General features: G+C 47.5%; 1 protein-coding gene and 1 long non-coding RNA gene across 4 annotated transcripts in view; one reads left to right on the plus strand and one right to left on the minus strand.

Moving 5' to 3' along the window:
- Positions 1-1132, minus strand: part of LOC138763670 (actin-related protein 2/3 complex subunit 5-like) — a 40987-nt gene extending 39855 nt beyond the window's left edge. The window contains exon 1 of the mRNA XM_069938211.1: positions 830-1132. Within this exon, the coding sequence (XP_069794312.1) occupies positions 830-970 (141 nt within the window). The 5' untranslated portion in view covers positions 971-1132. The remainder of the gene's footprint in view (positions 1-829) is intronic.
- Positions 1133-1209: 77 nt separating this feature from the next.
- The window catches only part of LOC138763671 (uncharacterized), a 35164-nt gene continuing 11007 nt past the window's right edge, over positions 1210-25366 (plus strand). Inside the window, exon 1 of one of the 3 annotated variants that reach the window (XR_011357710.1) lies at positions 1210-1259. This is a non-coding gene — a long non-coding RNA (uncharacterized lncRNA). Of the gene's footprint in view, positions 1334-15501; positions 15630-25366 lie in introns of those variants that run through there. The other 2 variants (XR_011357709.1, XR_011357708.1) reach the window with 2 other exon arrangements.

The following is a 25366-nucleotide window of genomic DNA, read 5'->3' on the forward strand; positions in this document are numbered from 1 at the left end:
CAAGTCCGGCTGAGTTCCTCCAGTATTTTCTGCATTTTGACAACTAGGCAAGTTAAGCATCTGCAGGTGTTGGAACAGCACAGCACAAAATAAAACTAGTTCTGGAACTCATCTTTAGCATCAGGCCACTACACTGACAGGAACAACTCCTGCTGAACTCAGTGAGTACAATTCTCCCCATTTTTACTTCTTAGCCTATATTTTTTTTTCTATTCTGCTTTGGTCACATAACTGTTGACGCCTGAGAAGACTTCCTGCCAATTACAAAGATTTGGCGGAACTTAGTAGGTCAGACAGCATCCATGGGTAGAAATGGTCAGTCAGGAAATACTCCAGTCCCAAAACGTTGACTGACCATTTCAACTTATAGTTGCTGTCTGACTTGTTGAGTTCCCCAGCAATATTTTGTTTAAGATTCCAACATCTGTAGATTGTCAATCACTTCAAACTTTGGTCTTCAAAATCAGTCTGAACCACATCTTTCAGTGCATAACTCCAATTCCTACTAACCGCAACTCACCATTTGCGCGTCAAATGCTAATAGGCGTTGCTACCTAAATAAACAAAGGATGCTTTTTTAAAATATTGACGGCTGCATTTAATGCAGTTATCTCGTATATTCTTGAGCGTTAACCCCAGAACTGTTGCACTGGGGGGAAAAAAACCACGCCCAGGGCACTGAAAAAGTGCAGTGAAGGCGAAAAGTCAGCGGACAAGTTCCTCTGGAGTGAAGTCCAACCCCGTGCCATACAGTGCAATGCATCGGTGCTGCCCACCAGCTCCCCGCGGCCCAGGTGTGGCCCGCCGGGCCCACTTCACCGAAAGGATATTGCCTGATGGAGGAGTCCACCTCCGCTTCGTCGGGTCCCAGTTGGTTCTCGCCACCTTCCTCCTCGTCCACGTAGTTGTTCTCGTCGTAGTCATCCACATTGACCCGACGGAACATATCAGCTCTCGTGTTCTTGGACATGTCGGGGGCGGGCGGGCCGCTGATCTGATCCGGGCTTGGGTTAGGGCAAAAGCGGCCGCTTCCACCGTCGAGTCTCCCCGAACGCGCTGAGAACTGGCGCTTCCGCAAAGTGACAGCGCGAGGAGCCGAGCAGGGCGGGGCCCGGTCCTCTCCGCTCGTTCGCGCGCGCACGAACGTTCCCTCCCCTGAACGTGCACGCACGCACTCGCAACGACGTCATTGCCTTCGGCCCCTCCCCTCTCTGGTCACATGCGACTGGGACTCGGAACCTTGTCTGCTCATCTTCGCTGTGAGTCTCCTTCGGATTGGCCGACGTTTACCAGCCACTGGTGCTTACGTGTTGTGTTCCGTCTGATTGCCTTGGTATTTGATAAGCTTATTTGTGTATAGTAATGTGGAAATAACATAAAAACTGCTGGAATCTTGAGCAATGAGCTGCTGGATGGATTCGGTGGGTCAGGCAGCATCTGGGTAGGAGTCAACGTTTCGGACCACGGCTGGGAATAAAAGTGGGAACAAAGGGGGCCTTTTCTGACTGACTCGTGGCGTTTCACGGGGGTTGGTGTTGGGTCCATTTTTCATCCTGAATGTCAGAAATAAAACTTCTCACACATGAGTCTCTTTAAAACTGATGACACGACAAGCTTTATTTACAAGTCTGCAGAGTTGGACTCAACTGGTTTCTCACCAGTTAAGCCCCGATACATACAGTGCATTGATTTTTATACCCTCTGGGATCAGTTGAAGACTACCATACTGCAATCCACTGAAGAGGTACTGGGCTTCTCCTCCAGGAAAAACAAGGACTGGTTTGACGAAAACAGCCAGGAAATCCAGGAGCTGCTGGCAAAGAAGCGAGCTGCCCACCAGGCTCACCTTACAAAGCCGTCCTGTCCAGAGAAGAAACAAGCCTTCCGTCGCGCATGCAGCCATCTTCAGCGCAAACTCCGGGAGATCCAAAATGAGTGGTGGACTAGCCTCGCCAAACGAACCCAGCTCAGCGCGGACATTGGCGACTTCAGGGGTTTCTACGAGGCTCTAAAGGCTGTGTACGGCCCCTCACCCCAAGCCCAAAGCCCGCTGCGCAGCTCAGACGGCAAAGTCCTCCTCAGCGACAAGATCTCCATCCTCAACCGATGGTCAGAACACTTCCAATCTCTTTTCAGTGCCAACCGCTCAGTCCAAGATTCCGCCCTGCTCCAGCTCCCTCAACAGCCCCTAAGGCTAGAGCTGGATGAGGTTCCCACCCTGGATGAGACATATAAGGCAATCGAACAACTGAAAAGTGGCAAAGCAGCAGGTATGGATGGAATCCCCCCAGAAGTCTGGAAGGCTGGCGGCAAAACTCTGCATGCCAAACTGCATGAGTTATTCAAGCTTTGTTGGGACCAAGGTAAACTGCCTCAGGATCTTCGTGATGCCACCATCATCACCCTGTACAAAAACAAAGGCGAGAAATCAGACTGCTCAAACTACAGGGGAATCACATTGCTCTCCATTGCAGGCAAAATCTTCGCTAGGATTCTACTAAATAGAATAATACCTAGTGTCGCCGAGAATATTCTCCCAGAATCACAGTGCGGCTTTCGCGCAAACAGAGGAACTACTGACATGGTCTTTGCCCTCAGACAGCTCCAAGAAAAATGCAGAGAACAAAACAAAGGACTCTACATCACCTTTGTTGACCTCACCAAAGCCTTCAACACCGTGAGCAGGAAAGGGCTTTGGCAAATACTAGAGCGCATCGGATGTCCCCCAAAGTTCCTCAACATGATTATCCAACTGCACGAAAACCAACAAGGTCGGGTCAGATACAGCAATGAGCTCTCTGAACCCTTCTCCATTAACAATGGCGTGAAGCAAGGCTGTGTTCTGGCACCAACCCTCTTTTCAATCTTCTTCAGCATGATGCTGAACCAAGCCATGAAAGACCCCAACAATGAAGACGCTGTTTACATCCGGTACCGCACGGATGGCAGTCTCTTCAATCTGAGGCGCCTGCAAGCTCACACCAAGACACAAGAGAAACTTGTGCGTGAACTACTCTTTGCAGACGATGCCGCTTTAGTTGCCCATTCAGAGCCAGCTCTTCAGCGCTTGACGTCCTGCTTTGCGGAAACTGCCAAAATGTTTGGCCTGGAAGTCAGCCTGAAGAAAACTGAGGTCCTCCATCAGCCAGCTCCCCACCATGATTACCAGCCCCCCCACATCTCCATCGGGCACACAAAACTCAAAACGGTCAACCAGTTTACCTATCTCGGCTGCACCATTTCATCAGATGCAAGGATCGACAATGAGATAGACAACAGACTCGCCAAGGCAAATAGCGCCTTTGGAAGACTACACAAAAGAGTCTGGGAAAACAACCAACTGAAAAACCTCACAAAGATAAGCGTATACAGAGCCGTTGTCATACCCACACTCCTGTTCGGCTCCGAATCATGGGTCCTCTACCGGCACCACCTACGGCTCCTAGAACGCTTCCACCAGCGTTGTCTCCGCTCCATCCTCAACATCCATTGGAGCGCTTACATCCCTAACGTCGAAGTACTCGAGATGGCAGAGGTCGACAGCATCGAGTCCACGCTGCTGAAGATCCAGCTGCGCTGGATGGGTCACGTCTCCAGAATGGAGGACCATCGCCTTCCCAAGATCGTGTTATATGGCGAGCTCTCCACTGGCCACCGTGACAGAGGTGCACCAAAGAAAAGGTACAAGGACTGCCTAAAGAAATCTCTTGGTGCCTGCCACATTGACCACCGCCAGTGGGCTGATATCGCCTCAAACCGTGCATCTTGGCGCCTCACAGTTTGGCGGGCAGCAACCTCCTTTGAAGAAGACCGCAGAGCCTACCTCACTGACAAAAGGCAAAGGAGGAAAAACCCAACACCCAACCCCAACCCATCAATTTTCCCCTGCAACCGCTGCAATCGTGTCTGCCTGTCCCGCATCGGACTTGTCAGCCACAAACGAGCCTGCAGCTGACGTGGACTTTTTACCCCCTCCATAAATCTTCGTCCGCGAAGCCAAGCCAAAGATTTGCCCTTCCCCTTCTTATTAATACTGTTTTAATTGGTTAGTATTACAAAAACATTCTAAGTATAACTGCATTATTAATTATCACGTTCGTTACGTACGCTGTGAACTCTACATTCACTAAATTCTGTTTCTCACACTTCTTATCAATCCTTTGTCTCCTGCATGTCTCTCACTATGACCATGAAAAGATAGGTTTAAAAAAACATATTCAGCAGATCCTTCTGTCCTTGACTGCTAGTAAACTCTCTGTCCGTTCTGGCTTCCCTGTTTATGATTAATCATCACATTTTAACTTAAGTCTTTTTAACCTAAATTCTCTATATAACAATCCACCCCTTTCTCTCTTTAAAATGTGTTGAATATATGTATAGATATGAATGGGGATTCTAAGCTAGGGAAGAGAAATGTTTTATGATACATTAATCTCACGCTGAAATAAAAGTCTTACAGGGTCTCCCATTCCCCCTGGTTGCATAGCTTGTTCGACCATGGAAATCACCAGGCTGCGTAGACAGGGAATAATACAGGGCAAAATAAGTAGGAGGAATAAAATACCTCCGATGACCCACAAGAAGGTACGTCAGCAGGTTCCTCCAAACCATTTGTCCATCCAATTAAATTGTGGGAAAGGATGCCAGGTTTGAACCGGTACATGGGACAATGTACGAATATTATCAGCAATTTTACGAACGGCTTTTCCATTATCATCAATCTGTAAGCAGCAGTTATTCAAATTAAGCTTGCCACATACACCTCCTTCCGTGGCTAGGAGATAGTCTAGGGCTAGACGGTTCTGATATATAGCAGAGCGCATTTGACCTTGCTGGGATGCAAGTAATTGCAGGGCTATAGCTGTTTGATTTGTAACAATTTCAAGGACTGCTTGTAAGTGAATTATACGATTTAACATATATATAGGAGTACGATAACCCCAGGATCCATCTTGAGCCCATGTAGCGGGACCATAATATTGAATTATGCGTTCTGGAGGCCAATCATCTCTCCATTGTCCCAAATGTACCGTGGTAGAGCGGGGTTGACGATGTAATGTATCAAAGACCTTCACGCCTAATTTATGACCGTGATCGTGGGGTAGAAGGAAAAATTCTGGGCGGATTATTCCTAGGAAACAAGTTCCACTCCACTGTGAGGGAAGACGAGTATAAGCTTTATTACTACATACCCAGAATAATCCATTTGGGGATACTCCATACCCCCTTTCCCAAACTCTTTTAAGAACGGGATTTGATTGGTATGGTCCTGTGATGGTGGAAGTGGTACAATTCCAAAAGTGAATACTGCTATTAGACAGGGGTAGGCAATTAGTTTTAAAAACAGTGGATAAGAACTAAGTCTGAGGTTCAGGAAACCAAGTGAAAACACCAGGCGAAATGCGAATCCATACAGCCTTGCAGGGACTTTCTCCTACTGGGTATTTGCCGGCTCGTGAGAGACAATAAAAACCAGAGGGGACGTTAGAGAGAGACCAGGTTTCTCTTGATCTCGTTCGGTTAGTTGTCCAAATCCGGGAAATCATGGTCAATGAATTGAGGGGTTCCCCCCACCAAGGCCATTGTTCTGACATCCGTGGACCCCCGCAGACCCAACAATTGGTTACATTAAAAGTTCTAGCAATTTTAGTTGCCAGATCTACAAAAAGGTTTTCTCCCCCAATTGCATTACCGAAACTTACATGGTTATTTGGATGGACTCGAACTAAGTCCGGCTGTCTTAAAGGGACAGGCAATTTTGAGTGTGGAGTGTAACTTTTCATTGGAACAGTACATTGGTGTATGCAAAACCAGAGTCCATCAGGGCATGGTGGGCTTGAGTCACCTTTCCAACCGTTAAGAGGGAAAGGAGTGGTATTAGGAATCTGTATATAATGACCCATATTATTTCCTTCTTTTTCCACACAAGGGGTATATGGATGTTGGGTGGTATTTTCTGCCCAGCATTTCTCAGGAACTGAGGTATGGGAAATGAAATTACCTTCCTTTCTTCCCCAAATGTGGTCCTGAAACAGGACCACTGTATCTCTGCATTTCTTACATTTCACACCTGATAAAGACATAGGTAAACTAAGAAAAATCAAAGAACATAACAATAACATTGTGAATTAAGTCTTTTTACGAAATCGTAAGGTAAGAGGTTTTTCTCCAGGAATACAAGTCCAATCTGAGTTCGTATCAGGGTCCTGAGGCGCCTCTACAGGTCCCTTAAATCTGGATGCGTGTGTCCACCCCTTCTCTCTTGTTTGTGCTGCAGCTTCTGTAGTTAAGAGAACTTGGTATGGACCTTCCCACTGGGGCTGGAGTTTTTCAGTCTTCCAGGTCTTGATGAGAATCCAGTCTCCTGGTTCCACTTTGTGTAAAGAAAAGTCTAGAGGCGGTGTTTGTGCCAATAGTCCTCTCTTTCGTAAATCTGTAAGAGAGCGTGATAGTGCCTGTAAATAGTTCCTAACAAATATATCCCCTTCCCCCAAGGTGGGACACCCCTCAACTGTACTCCAGAAGGGAAGCCCAAACATCATTTCATAAGGGGACAGCCCTACATCTTTTCGTGGGGCAGTACGAATTCTCAATAAGGCCAGGGGCAGACACTTTATCCAAGGCATTTTAGTTTCCACCATTAACTTTGTCAATTGGATTTTTAGTGTTCCATTCATACGTTCAACCTTCCCTGAGCTTTGTGGATGCCAAGGGGTATGTAATTTCCAAGAGACCTGTAATGCATTACAAATCAATTGCTGGATTTTTGAAGAAAAATGTGGACCCCTGTCTGAGTCTATAGAATCCATTATACCATATCTGGGGATTATCTGCTCTAGGAGGAGGCGAGTTACTGTAGAGGCTGTAGTATTTATTGTTGGGAAGGCTTCTACCCATCGGGTAAAGTGATCTATTATCACCAACAGATATTTCCATCTTTGAACTTGAGGTAACTCTGTGAAGTCGATCTGGATACGTTGAAAAGGGCGTATGGCTAATGGTTGACCTCCCATGGTCCCTGTCCTCATTATCTTCTTATTAATTTTTGTGCATAGGTAACAATTTTGCACCTCTTGTTGGGCCAAGGTGTAGATTCCCTTACACACATATTCTCGAAGCACTGTGTCACATAAGGCTTGGGTGCCCCAGTGGCTCTGATGATGCAGGTGTTTTAAAATATTGCGAGTTATTTCTTTATTTAGAACCATTCTTCCATCTAGTGTTTTCCATGTTCCATCAGGTAACTGGCTTGCGCCCAGCTGATCCATGTTCTTTTCTTCCTTAGCAGTGAAAATGGGAGCTGTCTTTATGCCTTGCCTTATTGGGATTAAAGTCAGCAAACGGACTTCTTGTTGCATGACTGCTCTTTTGGCTTCTTCATCAGCCAGTCTGTTTCCAATTGCTGTCGGGTTATCTCCCCTTTGATGGCTTGGTATGTAGACCACTGCTATTTCTTGGGGTAATGTTAAGGCTTCTAAAGTCAGAGTAATCATCTGTTCGTGTGCCAATTCCTTTCCTCTTGATGTAATTAGACCACGCTCCTTCCAGATCTTACCAAAGGTATGCACTACCCCGTATGCGTATTTGGAATCTGTGTAAATCGTTCCAATTTTCTTTGCCAGTATTCTGAGGGCTCTCTGCAAGGCATATAGTTCACAGGATTGTGCTGACCAGCTTCCGGGTAGTCTCGTGGATTCTACTACTTTCCAAGTATTTCCTTCTATTATAGCATACCCATTTCTTCTCATTCCGTCAACACATCTGGCGGAGCCGTCAATGTAGAATTCATATCCTTCTCCCAGCGGAGTATCGCAAAGGTCTTCTCGGGTCTTGGTCTGAAGATCTGTCAACTCGACACAGTCATGCTCCACCTCTTTCTCTGTTTCACTGCCGTATAAAAACTGAGCTGGGTTGCAGCTATTAATTTTTGCAAACTGTAAATCTTCTCCAACCATTAAAATGGTTTCATACTTTAATATGCGAGAATCAGTCAGCCATCGATGGGCAGTTTGTGTTAATAAAACACTCACAGAATGGGAGGTGTACACAGTCATCTTTCCTCCAAAAGTAAGTTTACGTGCTTCCTCTACCAACAGAGCAGCAGCCGCTACTCCCTGGATACACGTCGGCCATCCGCGAGACACTGGGTCCATCATTTTGGAAAGGAAAGCCACTGTGTGTCGCTGACTGCCTTTTTCCTGTGTTAAAACTCCCACAGCTGTTCCTTGGTTATGAGTGACAAATAGCTGGAAGGGCTGTTTTAAAGAGGGCTGAGTGAGTACTGGGGCTCGTGTTAGGCGATGTTTCAAGTCCTCGAACCATCCCTCCTCCTCCTGGGTCCATTTCAATGGGTAGTCATTTTCATTTGTCAGTTTATCATACATAAACTTCACCAAAGCTGAGTAGTCCTCTATCCATAACCTACAGTATCCTAAGAGTCCCAGGAATTGTCTTATTTCCTTCTTATTACGGGGTAAAGGCATTCTAGTGATTCCCGCAATTCGTTCAGGGGTAATCCGTTTCTGTCCTTTACTTATCTGGTGTCCCAGATATATCACAGTTTTCTCAACAAACTGTAACTTGTTCCTGGACACCCGTAGACCCTTTTTCCCCAGATAATTCAAGAGTCTAATGGTATCTCCCCTCATTTCTTGTTCCTTGGGTCCTGATAATAGTAAATCATCCACATACTGCATTAGTTGGGAATCATCAGATTGTGGATAGTCCATCAGGATTTGTTCTAGAATTTGTCCAAACAGGTTTGGAGATTCAGTGAACCCTTGGGGCAATACAGTCCACCGAAACTGTCTCCGTCTACCTGTCCATGGATTTTCCCATTCAAACGCAAACATATCTCTACTTTCCTCTTCTAATGGACACGTCCAGAAGGCATCCTTCAAGTCGATAACACTAAACCACTCATGGTCTGGGGGAATCCGACTCATAATAGTATAGGGATTAGGCACCACTGGGTGGCGGGTCTGAACAATAGCATTCAAACTTCTTAGATCCTGAACTAGGCGATAGGATCCATCTGACTTTTTTACTGGGAGTATAGGGGTGTTATAAGGTGACATGCATTCTTCTAATAGTCCGTCTCGTATTAAAGTCTCAATTACCGGCTGTAGCCCTTTTCTCCCTTCCAAAGAAATAGGATACTGACGTTTTCTTACCGGCTGATGACCTGGTATTAATGTGACGTGTAAAGGTGGGATGTCCAGACCTCCTCGATTTCCCTCCTTATACCAGACTCTCTCGTCAATCTGCCGTTCATCCTCTTCCTTTAAAGCGCAGAGGTGGACTCGCACTTCTCCGTCTACAGGGAGAGCACCCAAACCTAGGAGAGCCTGTAAGTCCCTTCCTAGGAGGTTAAATCCAGCCGAAGGTAATAACAAGAGGTCTTGTACCCCTTCTCTTTCTTCCAGTTTCACTGTTACTTGGGGAATTATTGATACCATTCTGGGAGCCCCTTCTATCCCAGAAATTGTCAAATTACTTTTTATAGGCTCAGTTCCGATTGGCACAGTTATTACACTACTTCGTTCCGCTCCTGTGTCCACCATAAACACCACCTCTTCTCCCTTGGGACCAATTTTTAGTTTTACCAGGGGTTCCCTCTTATATTTGGTCCCTATCATTTGGAACCCCTGACACCCCTAATCTTCTTCCATAAGCTCGAGGGCACGCAATTCCCTCTTGTATCGGGGGCATTCCCTCTTAAAGTGTCCTTCCTCATTGCAGTAATAGCACTTAACGAACCTCCGGGGTCTTCCCTCTCTTGGATATCTTGGATTGTTTAGAGGAAGGTTTTGTTTTCTTTCCCCTCTGGATTCAGCATTCATCTGTCGGATAGTCTGTACCATAACCTTTGTCGCCTTCTTTTGATCTTCTTCTTCTCTCTGCACATATACTTTTTGTGCCTTTTTTAACAGTTCACTTAGGGGTTTTTCACTCCAGTCCTCCTCCTTTTCTAGTTTCTTTCTAATGTCTTGCCATGATTTGGAAACAAATTCAATTCGAATAAGCTGTTCACCCATTGGTGTACTAGGGTCCACACCAGCATACTGTTGGACATTCTTTCTCACCCTCTCCAAAAAATCAGTAGGGGACTCGTCTTTCCCCTGGTGGTTCCCAAATGCCTTGGTAAAATTGTGACCCTTTGGCACAGCCTCCCGTATCCCTTTAATTGTCCACTCTCTATATTGTCTCATACTTGCCAATCCCTCGGGTGTTCGTTTGTCCCACCTGGGTTCATTTAAGGGATATTTTTGTTCATGGGGTCTAGGGTCCCCAGGTTGTTCATATTCCCACATGAGGAGGGCAGCCCGTCGAATCATCTGCCTCTCCTGGGGTGAAAATAATGTTCCCATTATTGCCTGCATCTCTTCCCACGTATATGTGTTTGGTCCCAAGAATTGGTCAAGCTGTTCAGCCAGTCCTATAGGATCTTCCAATAACTTTTTCATTTCTTTCTTAAATCCCCGCACCTCTGTACTAGTTAGGGGAACATTCACATATCCCGTTCCCCCTCCCGGTCCTCCCATAGGAACTTCTCTCAGGAGATTTAGGTTTATTGAAAAGTTTGATGGTCCTGGACCAGTCTGGGATCTTGTCCAGGGTCGGTTTACCGGTGGAAGTTTAGGGTCCGACTCCCTTAATTCATCCTTTTTTTCCCGGCCCCCTTCGGGGCAATCAGATTCATCACCTTTCCCCTCCGGTAATAAGCTTTCCTCGGGCGCAGTAGGCACCGGGGGAATATAAGGAGGGGGAAGGTTGTCCAGAGGTTCCCATTTCTTTTCTCCTGCTACCCTCAATTTAAAACATTCTGTTAAGGATCCTGGCCAGGGAACCCAACAAAATGCATATGCTGACTCTTCTTGATTCACCTTTGGTCTCGAATTTACATATATGTTTAATGCTTGTCTAACCCAATCCTCATCAGATCCAAATTTCGGCCACCAGACCGAGGAACCTTTAATAGGTTGTTTTGACCAAAGGAGACAATATTGGACCATCTTTTTCTTGTTTTTGTCCCGATATCTTTTACTATCCCAATTTTCAAACATTCTCCCCAAAGGGCTGTCAAGGGGTACTCCCAGGAATTGTCCTGAATTTTCAGACGAGCCCTTAGATTTTGATCCTCCCATTTTCCCACCTAGATCTGTTTATCGTTGCTGAGGACCCTCTCGTTCTGGACCCTACTCCCTTCCTCTCAGACGCCTCGTCGGAGGTGCTGTCCCTCCTTCGGTTACCGCTGAGGTTTTCCTGGGGTTGACCCCTCTCTTCTCGGCACTTCGTCGGAGGTGCTGTCCCTCCTTCGGTTACCGCCGAGGTTTCCCTGGGGTCTATCCTAGAGTCTCGCGACAGGGTCCTCACACCACGACAAAAGATCTATACTTAATCTATTCCGTTAGGTTTTTATCCAAACAGGTGTATCCCGTTACACCTGTTACCCAATCCCCACACCACAATCGTAAGTCGTCACTTACCGGTGTCTTCCCGGGGATTGAACCGTCACCCTTCTCCTCTCCGTCTTGTCGTGTCACCCTGTCCGGATACCACTCGCTCAAGCCGCCCGAAGCGACGAGCAAGGGACTAGGAGCCGCTGAACTCAGCGGGGTGCACCGCCTCCGATGTCCCTCTTCTCGCCTCCCCTCACGGCCGGAGTGTAGATCCCGGACGAGTCCCCATTTGTCAGAAATAAAACTTCTCACACATGAGTCTCTTTAAAACTGATGACACGACAAGCTTTATTTACAAGTCTGCAGAGTTGGACTCAACTGGTTTCTCACCAGTTAAGCCCCGATACATACAGTGCATTGATTTTTATACCCTTATTATTTGCCCTTCCCCTTCTTATTAATACTGTTTTAATTGGTTAGTATTACAAAAACATTCTAAGTATAACTGCATTATTAATTATCACGTTCGTTACGTACGCTGTGAACTCTACATTCACTAAATTCTGTTTCTCACACTTCTTATCAATCCTTTGTCTCCTGCATGTCTCTCACTATGACCATGAAAAGATAGGTTTAAAAAAACATATTCAGCAGATCCTTCTGTCCTTGACTGCTAGTAAACTCTCTGTCCGTTCTGGCTTCCCTGTTTATGATTAATCATCACATTTTAACTTAAGTCTTTTTAACCTAAATTCTCTATATAACACTGAATGAATCATTTAAATAATGAAATTGATGCCTTTCCGGCCAAGTTGAAGGATGAAATAGAGATAGGTAAGAGTCTAGATAATGGGCAAAGAAGTGGCAGGTGGAATACAGTGTGGGGAAGTCTATGCATGCACTTTGGCAGGAATAAAGAAGTAGACTAGTTTCTAAATGAGGTGAGAATTCAGAAAGCAGAGGTACAGATGGACAGGGGAAAAAAAACAAATCCCCTCTTTATTATCTACTAAATTTTATCCTTTTTACTTTGGCACCATTGTTCCCCTGCTGCTCTTATTGAAGCTTTTACCCTTTTAATCAGTTCTCTTTCCCACTCCTAATTATGTATATTTACATCAACTGTTCTTGTCTCCCCTTATTTTATTACATCCCTTATCTTTGCATAATACAAGAACTGTCAAGAAAAAGGATATTTTGTTGTGACGGCTACTCTGCTTACTGAATAAATAACTCCACAACCAAACGGGTTGAGTTCGGTGAGCAAAACTGATTTATTGAGGTCTACCTGGTTGTTCTTATACTCCCAGCCCACACCTGGCTGAAAACCGCACTGTGGTCCCAGATGCCGTCAGGACGTCACGTGGGCTGCAGAGCACGGGCTTCTAAGCCTGGTGCTGAGGTCGGGAAGAAACCCCCGACGGCGCCATTTTGGCCGGCTCTCCCGCCGGGTGCGTAACATGCAGGGCCAGTTCGGCTGCCTAATGGCATGCCGCAACACAGCCCCCCCCCAGAACCGTTGCCAATGTCCTTTGCTGGATGGCCTCACTTCTTGTGCTGGGCTGCAACCACTGGCTCATTGGGGTTGAGGCGCACTGGCTTTAATCTGTCCACAGTAAACAGTTCCCTCTTACCACCGATATCCAGTGTGAAGGTGGATCCTGTACGGCCATTCATACAGTCTTTGAAGGGGTGCTGTGGACAGACCTCACCTGATAAAAACATATTCTGTGGAATACAGCTCGTTGGGGTCGTAGGAGGCCCGTGTGCCGTGTCTGGGCGATGTTGGGGGTGTGAAGGAGTCCAACTGTGCCCATAGACCGGGAAGTAAACTGTGCGGTGACTGTTGAGGGCTGTGAGGTGCATTGATAAACTTAATGGGCAGGGCTAGCGGTGCACCGTAGACCAGCTCAGCCAATGACGCCTGCAGGTTCTTCTTTGGGTGTTGAGCAGATGCCTAGGAGTACCCAAGGTAGCTCATACACCCAGTTGGGGCCGATGATGCGGATCATCAGTGCTGACTTAAGGTGGCGGTGCAATCGCTCGACCAGTCCAATGGGCTGTGGGTGATAGGCCGTTGTGTGATGCAGCTCGATTCCAAGCCTATTGGCGCGCTGTGCCCAGAGCATGGAGGTGAACTGCGCGGTTCATCCGCTGGTGAGGTGGGTTGGGATGCCAAACCAGGCAACCCATCCGGTCAAAAGTGCTCAGGAGCAGGAGTCCGTGGAGGCATGAAAAGGTAATGGTTACCTCGGGAAACGGGAATGGGGCTGACAATGTCCACATGTATGTGGCTGAACCGTTCTCGGACATGTTTGAAATCCTGCAAGGGCTCTCTGGTGTGCTTTATGGAAGGGTGGGAAAGGTCGTTGTTATGGTGGAAGACTTGCCTGCGCCACTGCTGGGGAACCACTGGTCGCGGGGTGCCCAAGGAGACATCGCACAGGACGGTATTGTCACCGAGAGGAGTCGGGAGGTCCTGGAACTGCAGGCCTGTGATGGCAGTCCTGAAGGTCTGTGTCTCTTCGTTGGACTTCTGGTCCCGGGTAAGCTGGTTGTAGTCTAACCTGGGTGTCAGCAAGCAAATGGCTGGTTGGGAGAGCGCGTCGGAGACCACGTTGTCTTTCCCCGACTTGTGCCGAATGTCAGTGGTGAACTTTGACACAAAGGACAGGTGATGCTGTTGATGGGTCAATCAGGGATCTCTAGCCATAGCGAACACCTGAGTCAGTGGTTTGTGGTCAGTAAAAATGGTGAAAGGCCTCCCCTCCAAGAAATAGTGAAAATAACGCACAGCGAGGTACATGCCCAGCAACTCACGGTCGAAAGCACTATACTTGCACTCTGGCGGACGGAGAAGTTGACTGAAGAATGCCAGTGGTTTCCACTGTCCGTTAACCTGCTGCTCCAGGACAGCACTGATGGCGGTGACGGAGGCATCGACGGAGAGTGCTGTATGAAGGTCGGTGCGTGGGTGGATGAGCTGGGTAGCCTTTACTAGGGCACCCTTCATGGCCTCGAATGTCCTGCTGGCCTCTGGAGTCCAGGTGAGCATCTTGTCCTTGGCTGCGTTGATGCGTGCAGCGCCTGGAATAAATCGGTTATAGAAGTTGACCATACCTGCGAACTCTTGAAGCCCCTTGAAGTTGTCTGGGAGCGGGAACTCCCTGATTGCGGTGACCTTCGTAGCAGCTGGTGTAGCTCCTTCGACTGTGATGGTGTGGCCCAGGAACTGCATGGACTCTTTCTCGAACCAGCATTTGGCCAGGTTGATCGTTAGCCCAAGTCAGGCAGTTGGGAGAAGAGGGTGCGCAGGTGAGACTTGTGTTGTGCCCGGTCTCTGCTGGCGACAAGAATATCATCCAGATAAATGAACGCAAGTTCAAATCTCTGCCCACCGTATTCATGAGACGCTGGAAGGTCTTGGTAGCGTTCATGAGCCCGAAAGGCATTTGTAGAAATTCGAAAAAGCCGAAGGGGGTGATGATGGCCGTTTTCGGGATGTCCTTGGGGTGCACCGGGATTTGATGATATCCGCGCACCAGGTCGACCTTGGAGAAGTTCTGAATGGGAGTGATCGGGTAACGGTCAGGTACTGTCGCATCGTTGGCTGGATAATCTCGGTAGGGGCGCCAGCCACTGGAAGCTTTCGGGACCAAGTGGAGCAGCAAGGCCCAAGAACTGTCAGAGTAGCTCCTGCAGATGCGAGAACTCCTCTTTCGCTATCTGGAGCTTATCCGGCAGGAGCCGGCGTACCTTGGCATGGACAGGCGGGCCTTGGGTGGGAATATGATGAAACATCCCGTGGCAGTGGAGAACTGCGGCTTGAGGAGGGACAGAAACTTGTCTAGGATGCGCTGGAACCTGTCCTTGGGTGCGCTGACCATGAACATCTGTGGCTGCTCTGTGCAGAAGGTGCTGAGATTAATGGATTGGAAGGTACAGGCATCGACAAGTTGCTTACCTCGGGGGTCGACTACGAGCCCGTGGGCGAGAGAAGGAAGTCGACACTCAGGATGGAGGTTCGGAGGGACGAAACGGTGAACCTCCACAAGAACTTCCACTTGTTAACAACGTTTCTTGTTTACCATAGATTTGGATCTCCGTCGAGTTGGCTGCACGGAGTGGACGTCCTCGAGACCGGATCCGGGAATCGATGGCTGTGGCCGGGCTGATCTGGGCCATGGTGTTGATGAGGAAGCGTCGGCCATTGATTGCATCTCACAGGTAGAGAAAGCTGTATTCTTGGCCAGCCGCCGCAGCCATTAACATGGTCGGCCTGCTCGTTTCCCTGGAACGAGCAGGTCTGACGTCACTTTTGAGTCTTGGCTCTCCAGCGCTGGTGGAAGAAGCAGAGGCCTGAAGTGGATGGCTTGCTTCTGGCTATGCTCTTTGAGGCTCCTGCAGGGGTCAAGTGTCCCTCCACAGCGCTAGAGGAGGGCTTGGCGTGGTCATGCATGGGACTCGTAACCAATTGGACTGCTGAGCCCTCTGGGAATCGTTCAAACCATAGCTCCTGAGCTTTTTGAGCGACCTTCCTGGGATCGCCAAAGCTCTCCTGGGACAGTAACGGCCGGATGTCTTTGGGCATATGGTCGAGGAAGATGTGCTCGAAGAGTGGGCAGTCGGTGTGATAGCCCATGAGCGCGAGCATCTCATCCATCAACGTGATTGGAGTTTTGTCTCCCAAGGCGTTGAGGTGAAGCATCCAAGCGGCACGCTGGCACCTGGAGAGGCCGAGGGAGCCGGTGAGCACCCGCTTGATGGTCCCATACTTATCTTCCACGGGAGGGTGCTGAACGAAGTGCAGCAATCGTTTGGCGGTGGCCTGGTCCAAGGTGGCGACCACATAATAAAACTTGATCATATCTGATGAAATCTGACGGAGGTGAAACTGAGCCTCTGTGTGGCTGAACCAGGTCTCAGGCTCCTGAACCCAGAAGTCAGGAAGCTTGATGGCTATAGCGTTGATCGAAGAGTTGTTCATATCGGGTTCAAAGGCATTTGAACCTGTCGGGGTCACCAATGAAGTGAGGGCTACTCTGCTTACCGAATAACTCCATAACCAAATGGATTGAGTTCCGTGAGCAAAACTGATTTATTGAGGTCGCGAACCCGGATGCCGTCAGGGCGTCACATGAGCCACAGAGCGTGGGCTTCTAAGCCTGGTGCTGAGGTCGGGAAGAAACCGCCGACAGTGCCATTTTGGCCGGCTGCCCTGTCGCGTGCGGGGCCGGTTCGCCTGCCTAATGGTGTGCTGCCACAATTTCATTATTTTCCTTATCCCTTATGCCCTTTGTCCCTTAGTCTATTTTCCTTGCTCTTCCATCTTCCCTTCAGGTCTTCCTTTCATTTTCCATATAACCATATAACCACTTACAGCACAGAACAGGCCAGTTCGGCCCTACTAGTCCATGCCGTAGCAAATCCCCACCCTCCTAGTCCCACTGACCAGCACTCGGTCCATACCCCTCTAGTCCCCTTTTATCCATGTAACGATCCAGTCTTTCCTTAAATGTAACCAATGATCCAGCCTCGACCACGTCTGCCGGAAGCTCATTCCACATCCCCACCACCCTCTGCGTAAAGAAATTTCCCCTCATGTTCCCCTTATAATTTTCCCCCTTCAATCTTAAACCATGTCCTCTAGTTTGAATCTCCCCCTTTCTTAATTGAAAAAGCCTATCCACATTTACTCTGTCCGCCCCTTTTAAAATCTTAAACACCTCTATCAAGTCCCCTCTCAATCTTCTACGCTCCAGAGAAAAAAGCCCCAGTCTGCACAACCTTTCTCTGTAACTCAGACCCTGAAATCCTGTCAACATTCTCATGAACCTTCTCTGCACTCTCTCCATTTTGTTTATATCTTTCCTATAATTTGGTGACCAAAACTGTGCACAGTACTCCAAATTTGGCCTCACCAATGCCTTGTACAATTTCATCATAACCTCCCTACTCTTGAATTCAATACTCTGATTTATGTAGGCCAACATTCCAAATGCCTTCTTCACCACACCATCTACCTGAGTATCAGCCTTGAGGGTACTATTTACCATAACTCCTAAATCCCTTTGTTGCTCTGCACTCCTCAATTGTCTACCATTCAATGTATATGACCTATTTAAATTTGCCTTTCCAAAATGTAGCACCTCACATTTATCTGTATTAAATTCCATCAGCCATTTCTCAGCCCACACCTCCAGGCTTCCTAAATCACCTTTTAATCTACGGTAATCTACCTCACTGCAGCTCCATTGCCTCTCGAGGATCTTTTAAATATTTTCTTTCACCCCCTTGCTTGTAAATTTGTAATGTTGCTGGGTACTATAGGGCATATCCATTTTTTTTAACATAGAGTTCTTTTAATGCCGTTGAATTGACCAATGCTACACTTGTATCAGGGAAAAACCTGATCCTCACTCCTTTGTGCTCCCTGGCCATGTGGAGTATTGTCTCTCTGGCTTGATATTTAAGCAGTCTTATTAATATCAAACATGGGCGTTGGTTCGGTCCTTGTCGGAGACCAGTAGTTAGGTAGGCCTGCTCAATTACAATGGACTCATCAGATACATTTATTCAAAGGATCTTTGGCACCCATTTCCCAAAAAATCCCACCAATCCTTGTCCCTCCACCTCTTCCCTTAGCCCCACAATCCTTACATTCTGTCACCTGTTATAATTTTCTAGCAAATCCAGTTTCTCCAGCAGTCTCTCTCTCTTTCAACTTTCTGGGTGTCTGTATCATTTTTAATTTTCTCCAGTCTGTCTTCCATATCCTCCATTTTTCCATTTTGTCTTCGGCGGCTGCCACGTGGTTGGTTAGAGTGGTGAATGCAAACTTCAATTCACCCACTCCTTCCATTATCTTTTGGACCCTTGTAACTCCAGTCTTTTGAGTTATTGATAGTGCATTAATTTTATTTACAATATCTTTTTCCAACAATGGACAACTCATGAAGACTGATAAGCTGGAGATCGACCCACAGTCGCCAAAAGCCTCAGACTGCTTTGAACACTGGTTACGCTGCTTTGAGGTCTTTCTACATGATTCATGTCCACAGAGGCAAACAGCTGAACTTATTCTTCTCCCAGATTGCACATCGAGTATTCCAAATGATCAGGGACGCCTCAGCGTACACGGAGGCAATGAACATACTCAAGGACTAGAACAGGGAGAAAGTCAATGAGTATATGGGCGACAAGATCCTCCAGGCCCTGCGTGGATTCGCTGAGCATGCAACTTCCAGTTGATGTCGCCCACCCAAACCACGGAGGACATGATCCGGGACGCCTATGTTACAGGCGTTGGGTCGGACTACGTGCACCAAAGGCTATTCGAGTAGAGTAAGTTGAACTTAAGAGGGGATATCAACCTCGTGAAATTGCTGGAGATCTCCCTCCATAACATGGAAGCATTCTCTGTGAATGGCATGGGGGCTGCCATCTTGGGACACAGGTCCATAGGCCGGCAACCTGCGACTGTGTTCGATGAGCACCATAGCCGCAGTCTCCTCAGAGAACCTGAAGTGCTACTTTTGTGGCCAACCAAAGCATCCCCAGAAACACTGCCTAGCGAAAGATGCTACATGCTCAAAGTGCAGGAATAAGGGGCACTCTGCCCCAGTGCCAGTGCCACCCCGTGCACAGCATGGAAGCTGCCATCACCTTCTGGGGACAACCACACTGCGACATGAGGACCACCATCTTGGATGCTGCCAACTTCCAGGGATAACCACACCACTGCATGGGCACCACCATTATGCTCCCAGACTATGAGTGAACATAGGTCAGACTATGAACTGACACTAGCCTCTGTGATGCTGGCCAAAACAGTCCACATCAATTCTCCTGGTCTATGATGGACATTTCAATCAACAATCAGCTGACAAGATGCCTTTTCGATAGCCGGAACACAGAGTTTTATCCACCCCAATATGGTGCAGTGTTACTCCCTTAAAGCAAACCCAGTAAGTTGCCCTGCCCTTAAAGTCCCACTTAGTTGAGATGCACAGCTACACCACTGTGACTCTGACCGTGCAGGGCACAACCTATGGGGACTTTAAACTCTTCATCATGTCACAGCTCTGTGCACCAGTGCTGCTGAGGTTGGACTTTCTATGGCACTTCAAGCTCCCCCCACCCCCACTGGCCCAACTGACACGCTGTCTATCTACTCTCTGTATCGATCCTCCACCACTGTTCATGAACCTCACCCCCACTGTAAACCATTCGCTACAAAAAGCAGGTGATTCAGTAAAGGGGGCAGGGCATTTATTAGTGACTTCGGAATGAGAGGATCATCAACCCCAGTACTACCCCAAGAAGAGCCCAAGTGGTAGTGGTCAAGGGTAGGAGTAAACATGAATGGTGATTGATTATAGCCAAACTATTAACTGCCATACACAGCTGGATGCGTAACCTCTCCCTCTCATTGTGGACATGGTCAGTCAAATTGCCCAATATCATGCTTTCTCCAAGATTGACCTGAAATCCTCCTACCACCAGTTTCCCATCCATTCAGATGGCCGGCTCTACCATATCCTCAGGGTCCCCTTTGGTGTTATCAACGGCATCTTCATTTTCCAGTAGGAGATGGACCGGATGGAGGACCAAAATGACCTGCGTGCCACCTTTCCCTTCCTGGATAATGTCACAATCTGTGACCACACCTACAAGATCATGATGCCAACCTCCATAAATTCCTCACAACAGCCAAATGCCAAAACCTCATCTACAACAGGGATAAGTGTGTTTTCCACATGAGCTGTCTGGTGATCCTTGGCTGTGTTGTGGAGAATGTAGTTATTGGCCCTGACCCTGACCACATGCACCCACTGCTAGAGCTCCCCCTTCTCCATAGCCTGGAGTTCTTTTCCTATAATGCCCAGTGGGTGCCTAACTATGAGGACAAAGCCCGCCCCCTTATCGTCCACATCCTTCCCCCTTACAAGAGAGGCCTGGGCAGCCTTCAATCGTATAAAGGAAGCCATTGCTAAAGTCGCAACGTATACAATGGATGAATCTGGCCCATTTCAGGTTGAAAGCAGTGTGTCTGATTTCACCCTGGCCATCACCCTTCTCCCATATCCTCCGGATTGAGAAGGAGGCTCAGGCAATAGTTGAAACGTTGTGGCACTGGAGGCATTACCTGCACAAGGACCAATGGGCTGTGGCATTCATATTTAACAACAAACAGCAGGGTAAGGTAAATAATGATAAAATTCTGAGGTGGAGGATTGAACTCTCCACCTATAACTATGATATCCTTTATTAGCCAGGGAAGCTCAACAAGCCCCGATATGCCCTAACCTGAGAGATATGCCAGTGCAGATAGACCACCTCAAAACATTCCACAATGGCCTCTGCTACCCCGGCGTCACGAGATTTTTCCACTTTTTATCAAATCTCGTAATTTGCCAAACTCCATCAGGGAGGTCAGAGGCATGACTTGGGACTGCGAGTCTGCATCGAGTGCAAACCGAACTTCTACCAACCGGATAGGGCACAACTGGTGAAAGCCACATGGTCTTTTGAACACCTGAGTATAGATTTCAAGGGCCCCCTCCCCTCCACCAACCGCAGCAGTCATCAATGAGTACTCATGTTCACCCTATTCGAGTACCCGTCATACATCCACAGTGGCTGAGGCCCTTGTTCATGAGTGATGAGCTGCACCAATACCTGCTGGCCAGAGGTATCATCACCAGCAGGACCACTAGTTATAACCTCCGAGGGAATGGCCGGGTGGAGAGGGAGAATGCCACTGTGTGAAAGGCCAGCCTCCTTGCCCTTAAGTCCAGGGAGCTGCCAGTCTCTTACTGGCAGGAGGTCCTTCCTGAGGCACTCCATGCAATCAGGTCACTGTTCTGTACTTCCACCAATGCTACCCCTCACGAATGAATTTTCTCCTTCCCCAGGAAATCCACATTGGGAACCACCTGCCATCCTGGGTGACGTTCCCAGAGCCAGTCCTGCTACAAAAACACAGGAGGGGCCATAAAATTGACTCACTGGTCGAAAGGGTCCAGGTCTTTCATGCGAACCCCAATATGCGTATGTGGCTTACCTAGATAGGCGTGAGGAGACTGTCTCCATCTGGGATCTCCCGCGTGCTTGGGCATCCAAGGAGCATATGCACTAAACATGGATACATATTACACACCATGACAACCTAACCTCGCCCCTGCCCCAGTTGCTTCAGCCGAACCGCCATGCCCCCAGCAGGCTGACTCAGCACTGGAGGTCCAGGATGAAACCACAGCCCCAGCTACAGCAGAACATCCGTCTTCCTGCCAGTCACAAACAGAAGACCAGGTCGCCGGACAGACTTCACCTCTAAGACTTTTGTAAGACTGTGTGCCCCACGTCACACCGCTAGACAAAATTTTTAAAAAGGGTGAATGTAGTGAGCTGCTCTACACTAATTAATCTGGCTCTATCCCATTCTGCGACTACCCGAGACTTCTCCCTCTTGACCCGTGGCTTCTCCCTCTTGACCCATGGCTTCTCCCTCTTGACCCGTGGCTTCTCCCTCTTGACCCGTGGCTTCTCCCTCTTGACCCGTGGCTTCTCCCTCTTGACCCGTGGCTTCTCCCTCTTGAGCCTGTATAAAGGCTCCAACACCATAACCCATCCCCAGAAATCCTGGGTCATAGCACAGGATGACCTTCAAGTTTATTGTAAATAAAAGCTTATAGTTCTGTAGCTCTAGTCTTGAGTATCAAACCCATCATAATTATCCCTTCCCCATTTAAACACTTTCCCATTTTGTCTGTTTTTATGCTTATCCATAGCCATGGTAAAGCTCAGGGAGTTGTGGTCACTCACCAAAATGCTGCCCCACAAAAAGGTCTGCTACTTAACCAGGTTCACTACCCAGTATTAGATCAGGTATGGCTCTCCTCTCATTGGTTGGTCCACTTAATGTGTCAGGAAACCTTCTTGAACACACCTGACAAATTCAGCCCCATCTATCCTCCTTGCAGTCAGGAAGAGCCAGTAAATATTAGGGAAGTTGAAGTCTCCCATAACAAAAACCCTGCAATTCATGGACCATTCCAAAATCTGCCTGCTTATCTGTTCTTCGGTGTCTCAAGGGCTATTTGGGGTCCTACAGACTACTCCCAGTACAGTGATCGCTTCTTTCCTATTTTTGACACCTACTCAGTCAACACTCCCCATGCAGTGTCCTCCCTTTCTACAGCTAATCTCCCTCTCTCTTACCTCCCATCCTATTCCTTTTAAAACACCTAGACCCCAGTACCTGCATCAACCAATCCTGCCCTTCCTCCAGCTAAGTCTCTGTAATGGCCTCAACATCATAGTTCCATGTACTGATCCATGCTCTAATACACCTGGGCATTGACACATTTCAAACCCTCTAACTGATGACATTTGTTTCCTCCCTCTGCCTGTCCTTCCTCAGAAACTCAAAACACATTGCATCATGCTTTTGACTTCTATCCTATTCTCTACACTCACATTCTGGATCCCACCCCCCTGCCAAACTAGTTTAATCTCTTCCCAACAGCTCTAGCAAACCTACCTGTCAGGATATTGGTCCCTTTCAAGTTCAGATGCAGTCTGTCCTTTTTGAACAAGTTCCCCAGAAGAGATCCCAATGATCCACAAATCTGAACCCCTGCCACTAACTCCAGCCATACATTCATCTGCTAAAGCTTCCTATTCCTATCCTCACTGGTGCATGGCACAGGCAGAAACTTGAGATAACCTCCATTGAGATCCTGCTTTTCAACTTCTTACCTAACTCCCTCTTCACGACCTCATCCCTACTTCTGTCTATGTTGTCGGTCCCCGTGTGTTTCATGACATTTAGCTGCTCACTCTCCCACCTGAGAAAGCTGTAGATTAGATCAGAGACATCCCTGACTCTGGCACCTGGAAGACAACAGACCATCCAGGAGCCTTGATCTCATTCACAGAACCTCCTATCTGTTTGCCTAATCAATAAATCTCCCATCACTTTAGCTCTCCTCTTCTCTCCCTTTTCTTTCTAAGCCAGACTCTATGCCAAAGATGTGACCACTACATCTTGTCCCTAGTAGATTGTTCCCTTCGCCAGTTTCCAAAACGGTATACTTATTGTTGAGGGGAATGGACACAGGGATGCTCTGCACTGCCTGCTATTCCCCTTCCCTCTCCTAACAGTCACACAGCTACCTGCCTCCTTACTTTGGTGGGGGGAGGGGGAGGTGACTGTCTCCCTGATCCTCCTGTCTCTACCTCCAGAATGATCCAGTGTTTCTCCAGTTCCAGCTCCAGATCCCTAACTCAGTCTCCAAGGAGCTGCAGCTAGATGCACTTGCAAATGTAGTCATCAAGGACATTTCTACTGCCCCAGATTTATCACATCCTACATTCAATGCATTCCACCGCCTCTACTAGTCTTTGTTTAAATACAAAGATCTTACCTGGCCTTGCCTTACTGGAAATAAGCTCCTCATTAGCCTCTGCTTCCTGAAGCCTCACAAGCCAAAGCCTCTAAAACCCACTCCTCCACTGTGCCACTCACACACTGGCTGCTCCTCACTGGCCACTCCACGAGCTTCCCCTCTTTTTATTTGTCCTGGCCCCTTATCTGTAGTATTCACTCCCACCAATCATCATTCTGTTTAACCCTTATATTGTCCCCCACTTCCTTTTTTAAAAGCTTGGTGTCAACATTCACTTTGGTGACTCTTTGTCTGTACTTGCTGGAGTTTAGAAAGATTGTAAAAAAAAAATGAATAAAAGGGTATCAGTAATGTGTATTTAGATTTCCAGAGGACATTTGATATGCTATAAAAGGAGCAGGAAAGTTTGGCTATAGCACATTGGTATGGATAAGGGAGTGACAAGCAGAAAGCAGTCAGGATATGTGAGTGAATTCTGACTGGCAATCAGTAACCAGTGGGGGGCTACAACTATTAGACAGATTACTTGAATGAAGAGTGCAGTAACCAAAATTGATTAAAAAAAGATGGATTGGCAGGTTGTAAGGAAACCAATCATGAGCTAGCAAAAAATTAACAGAGGGTGAATGAGATTTTCCACCTCAGAAAGAAGAATGAATAAGCAAGTTATTATTTAAATGGGATGAGACTAAAAGATGTTGCACTATAAAAGAAGCTGGGTGTCCTAGCACATGAATCATTAAAAATATTATGAAATGTAGTAACAACTAAGCCTTTATTTTGAGGGATGTGGAATGCAAAACAAAAGGGAAGTTTTGTTACAACCTTATAGGGCACTGGTGAAATCTTAACAGGAGATCTGCATACAATTTTGGTCTCCATTATAAAGGAAACATTTGAAGCAGTTTAGAGAAGCTCATACCCCTTTTACACTGAGATCCCAGTAAGGTGGTGTGTCAATGACCTGTGTTTAAAGTGGGTCGGTTCAGATTGGAGTGTTCATTCTGAACCAGGAAAAACTGGTTAAGTGCAACCGTTTACATAGGGACACAGCATCTCCGGTCGAAAGGAGGCAGGACCTGCAGCAAAGGCAGTTTCTTGATTGAATCTGCTGCAGGAAATTCGCAAGCATTGAACGTCATCAATGTGTCACCGTCTTGGACCTGTTTGCAATGCCAATAAGTTAAATACGAAAATCGCAGATACTCTGATAGTAGTTTACACAAAAATGCTGGAGTAACTCAGCAAGTCACGCAGCGTTCTTTATGTAGCAAAAATAAAGATATATAACTAATGTTTCGGGTCTGAGCCCTTCATTGAAGTATGGGCTGAAAGCAGGTAGTTGTCTGTATAAAATGTTGGGGGAAAGGATAGAGGGAGGAGCGCAGGCAAGAAGTCACAGGTGGATATGGGCGGGAGGGCACAAGAGTGATGAAAAGTGATGGGGAAGAGATAGCTCTCAGAGGAGTTGGAGAGCTGGAGGAAAGGAGCCAGAGGGATAAGTAAAAGAGGGAGATGGGAGGGGCCTAACAGAAACTGGAGAAGTTGATG

Source organism: Narcine bancroftii, chromosome 5, assembly GCF_036971445.1.
Source record: "Narcine bancroftii isolate sNarBan1 chromosome 5, sNarBan1.hap1, whole genome shotgun sequence".
NCBI classification, from domain to species: domain Eukaryota; kingdom Metazoa; phylum Chordata; class Chondrichthyes; order Torpediniformes; family Narcinidae; genus Narcine; species Narcine bancroftii.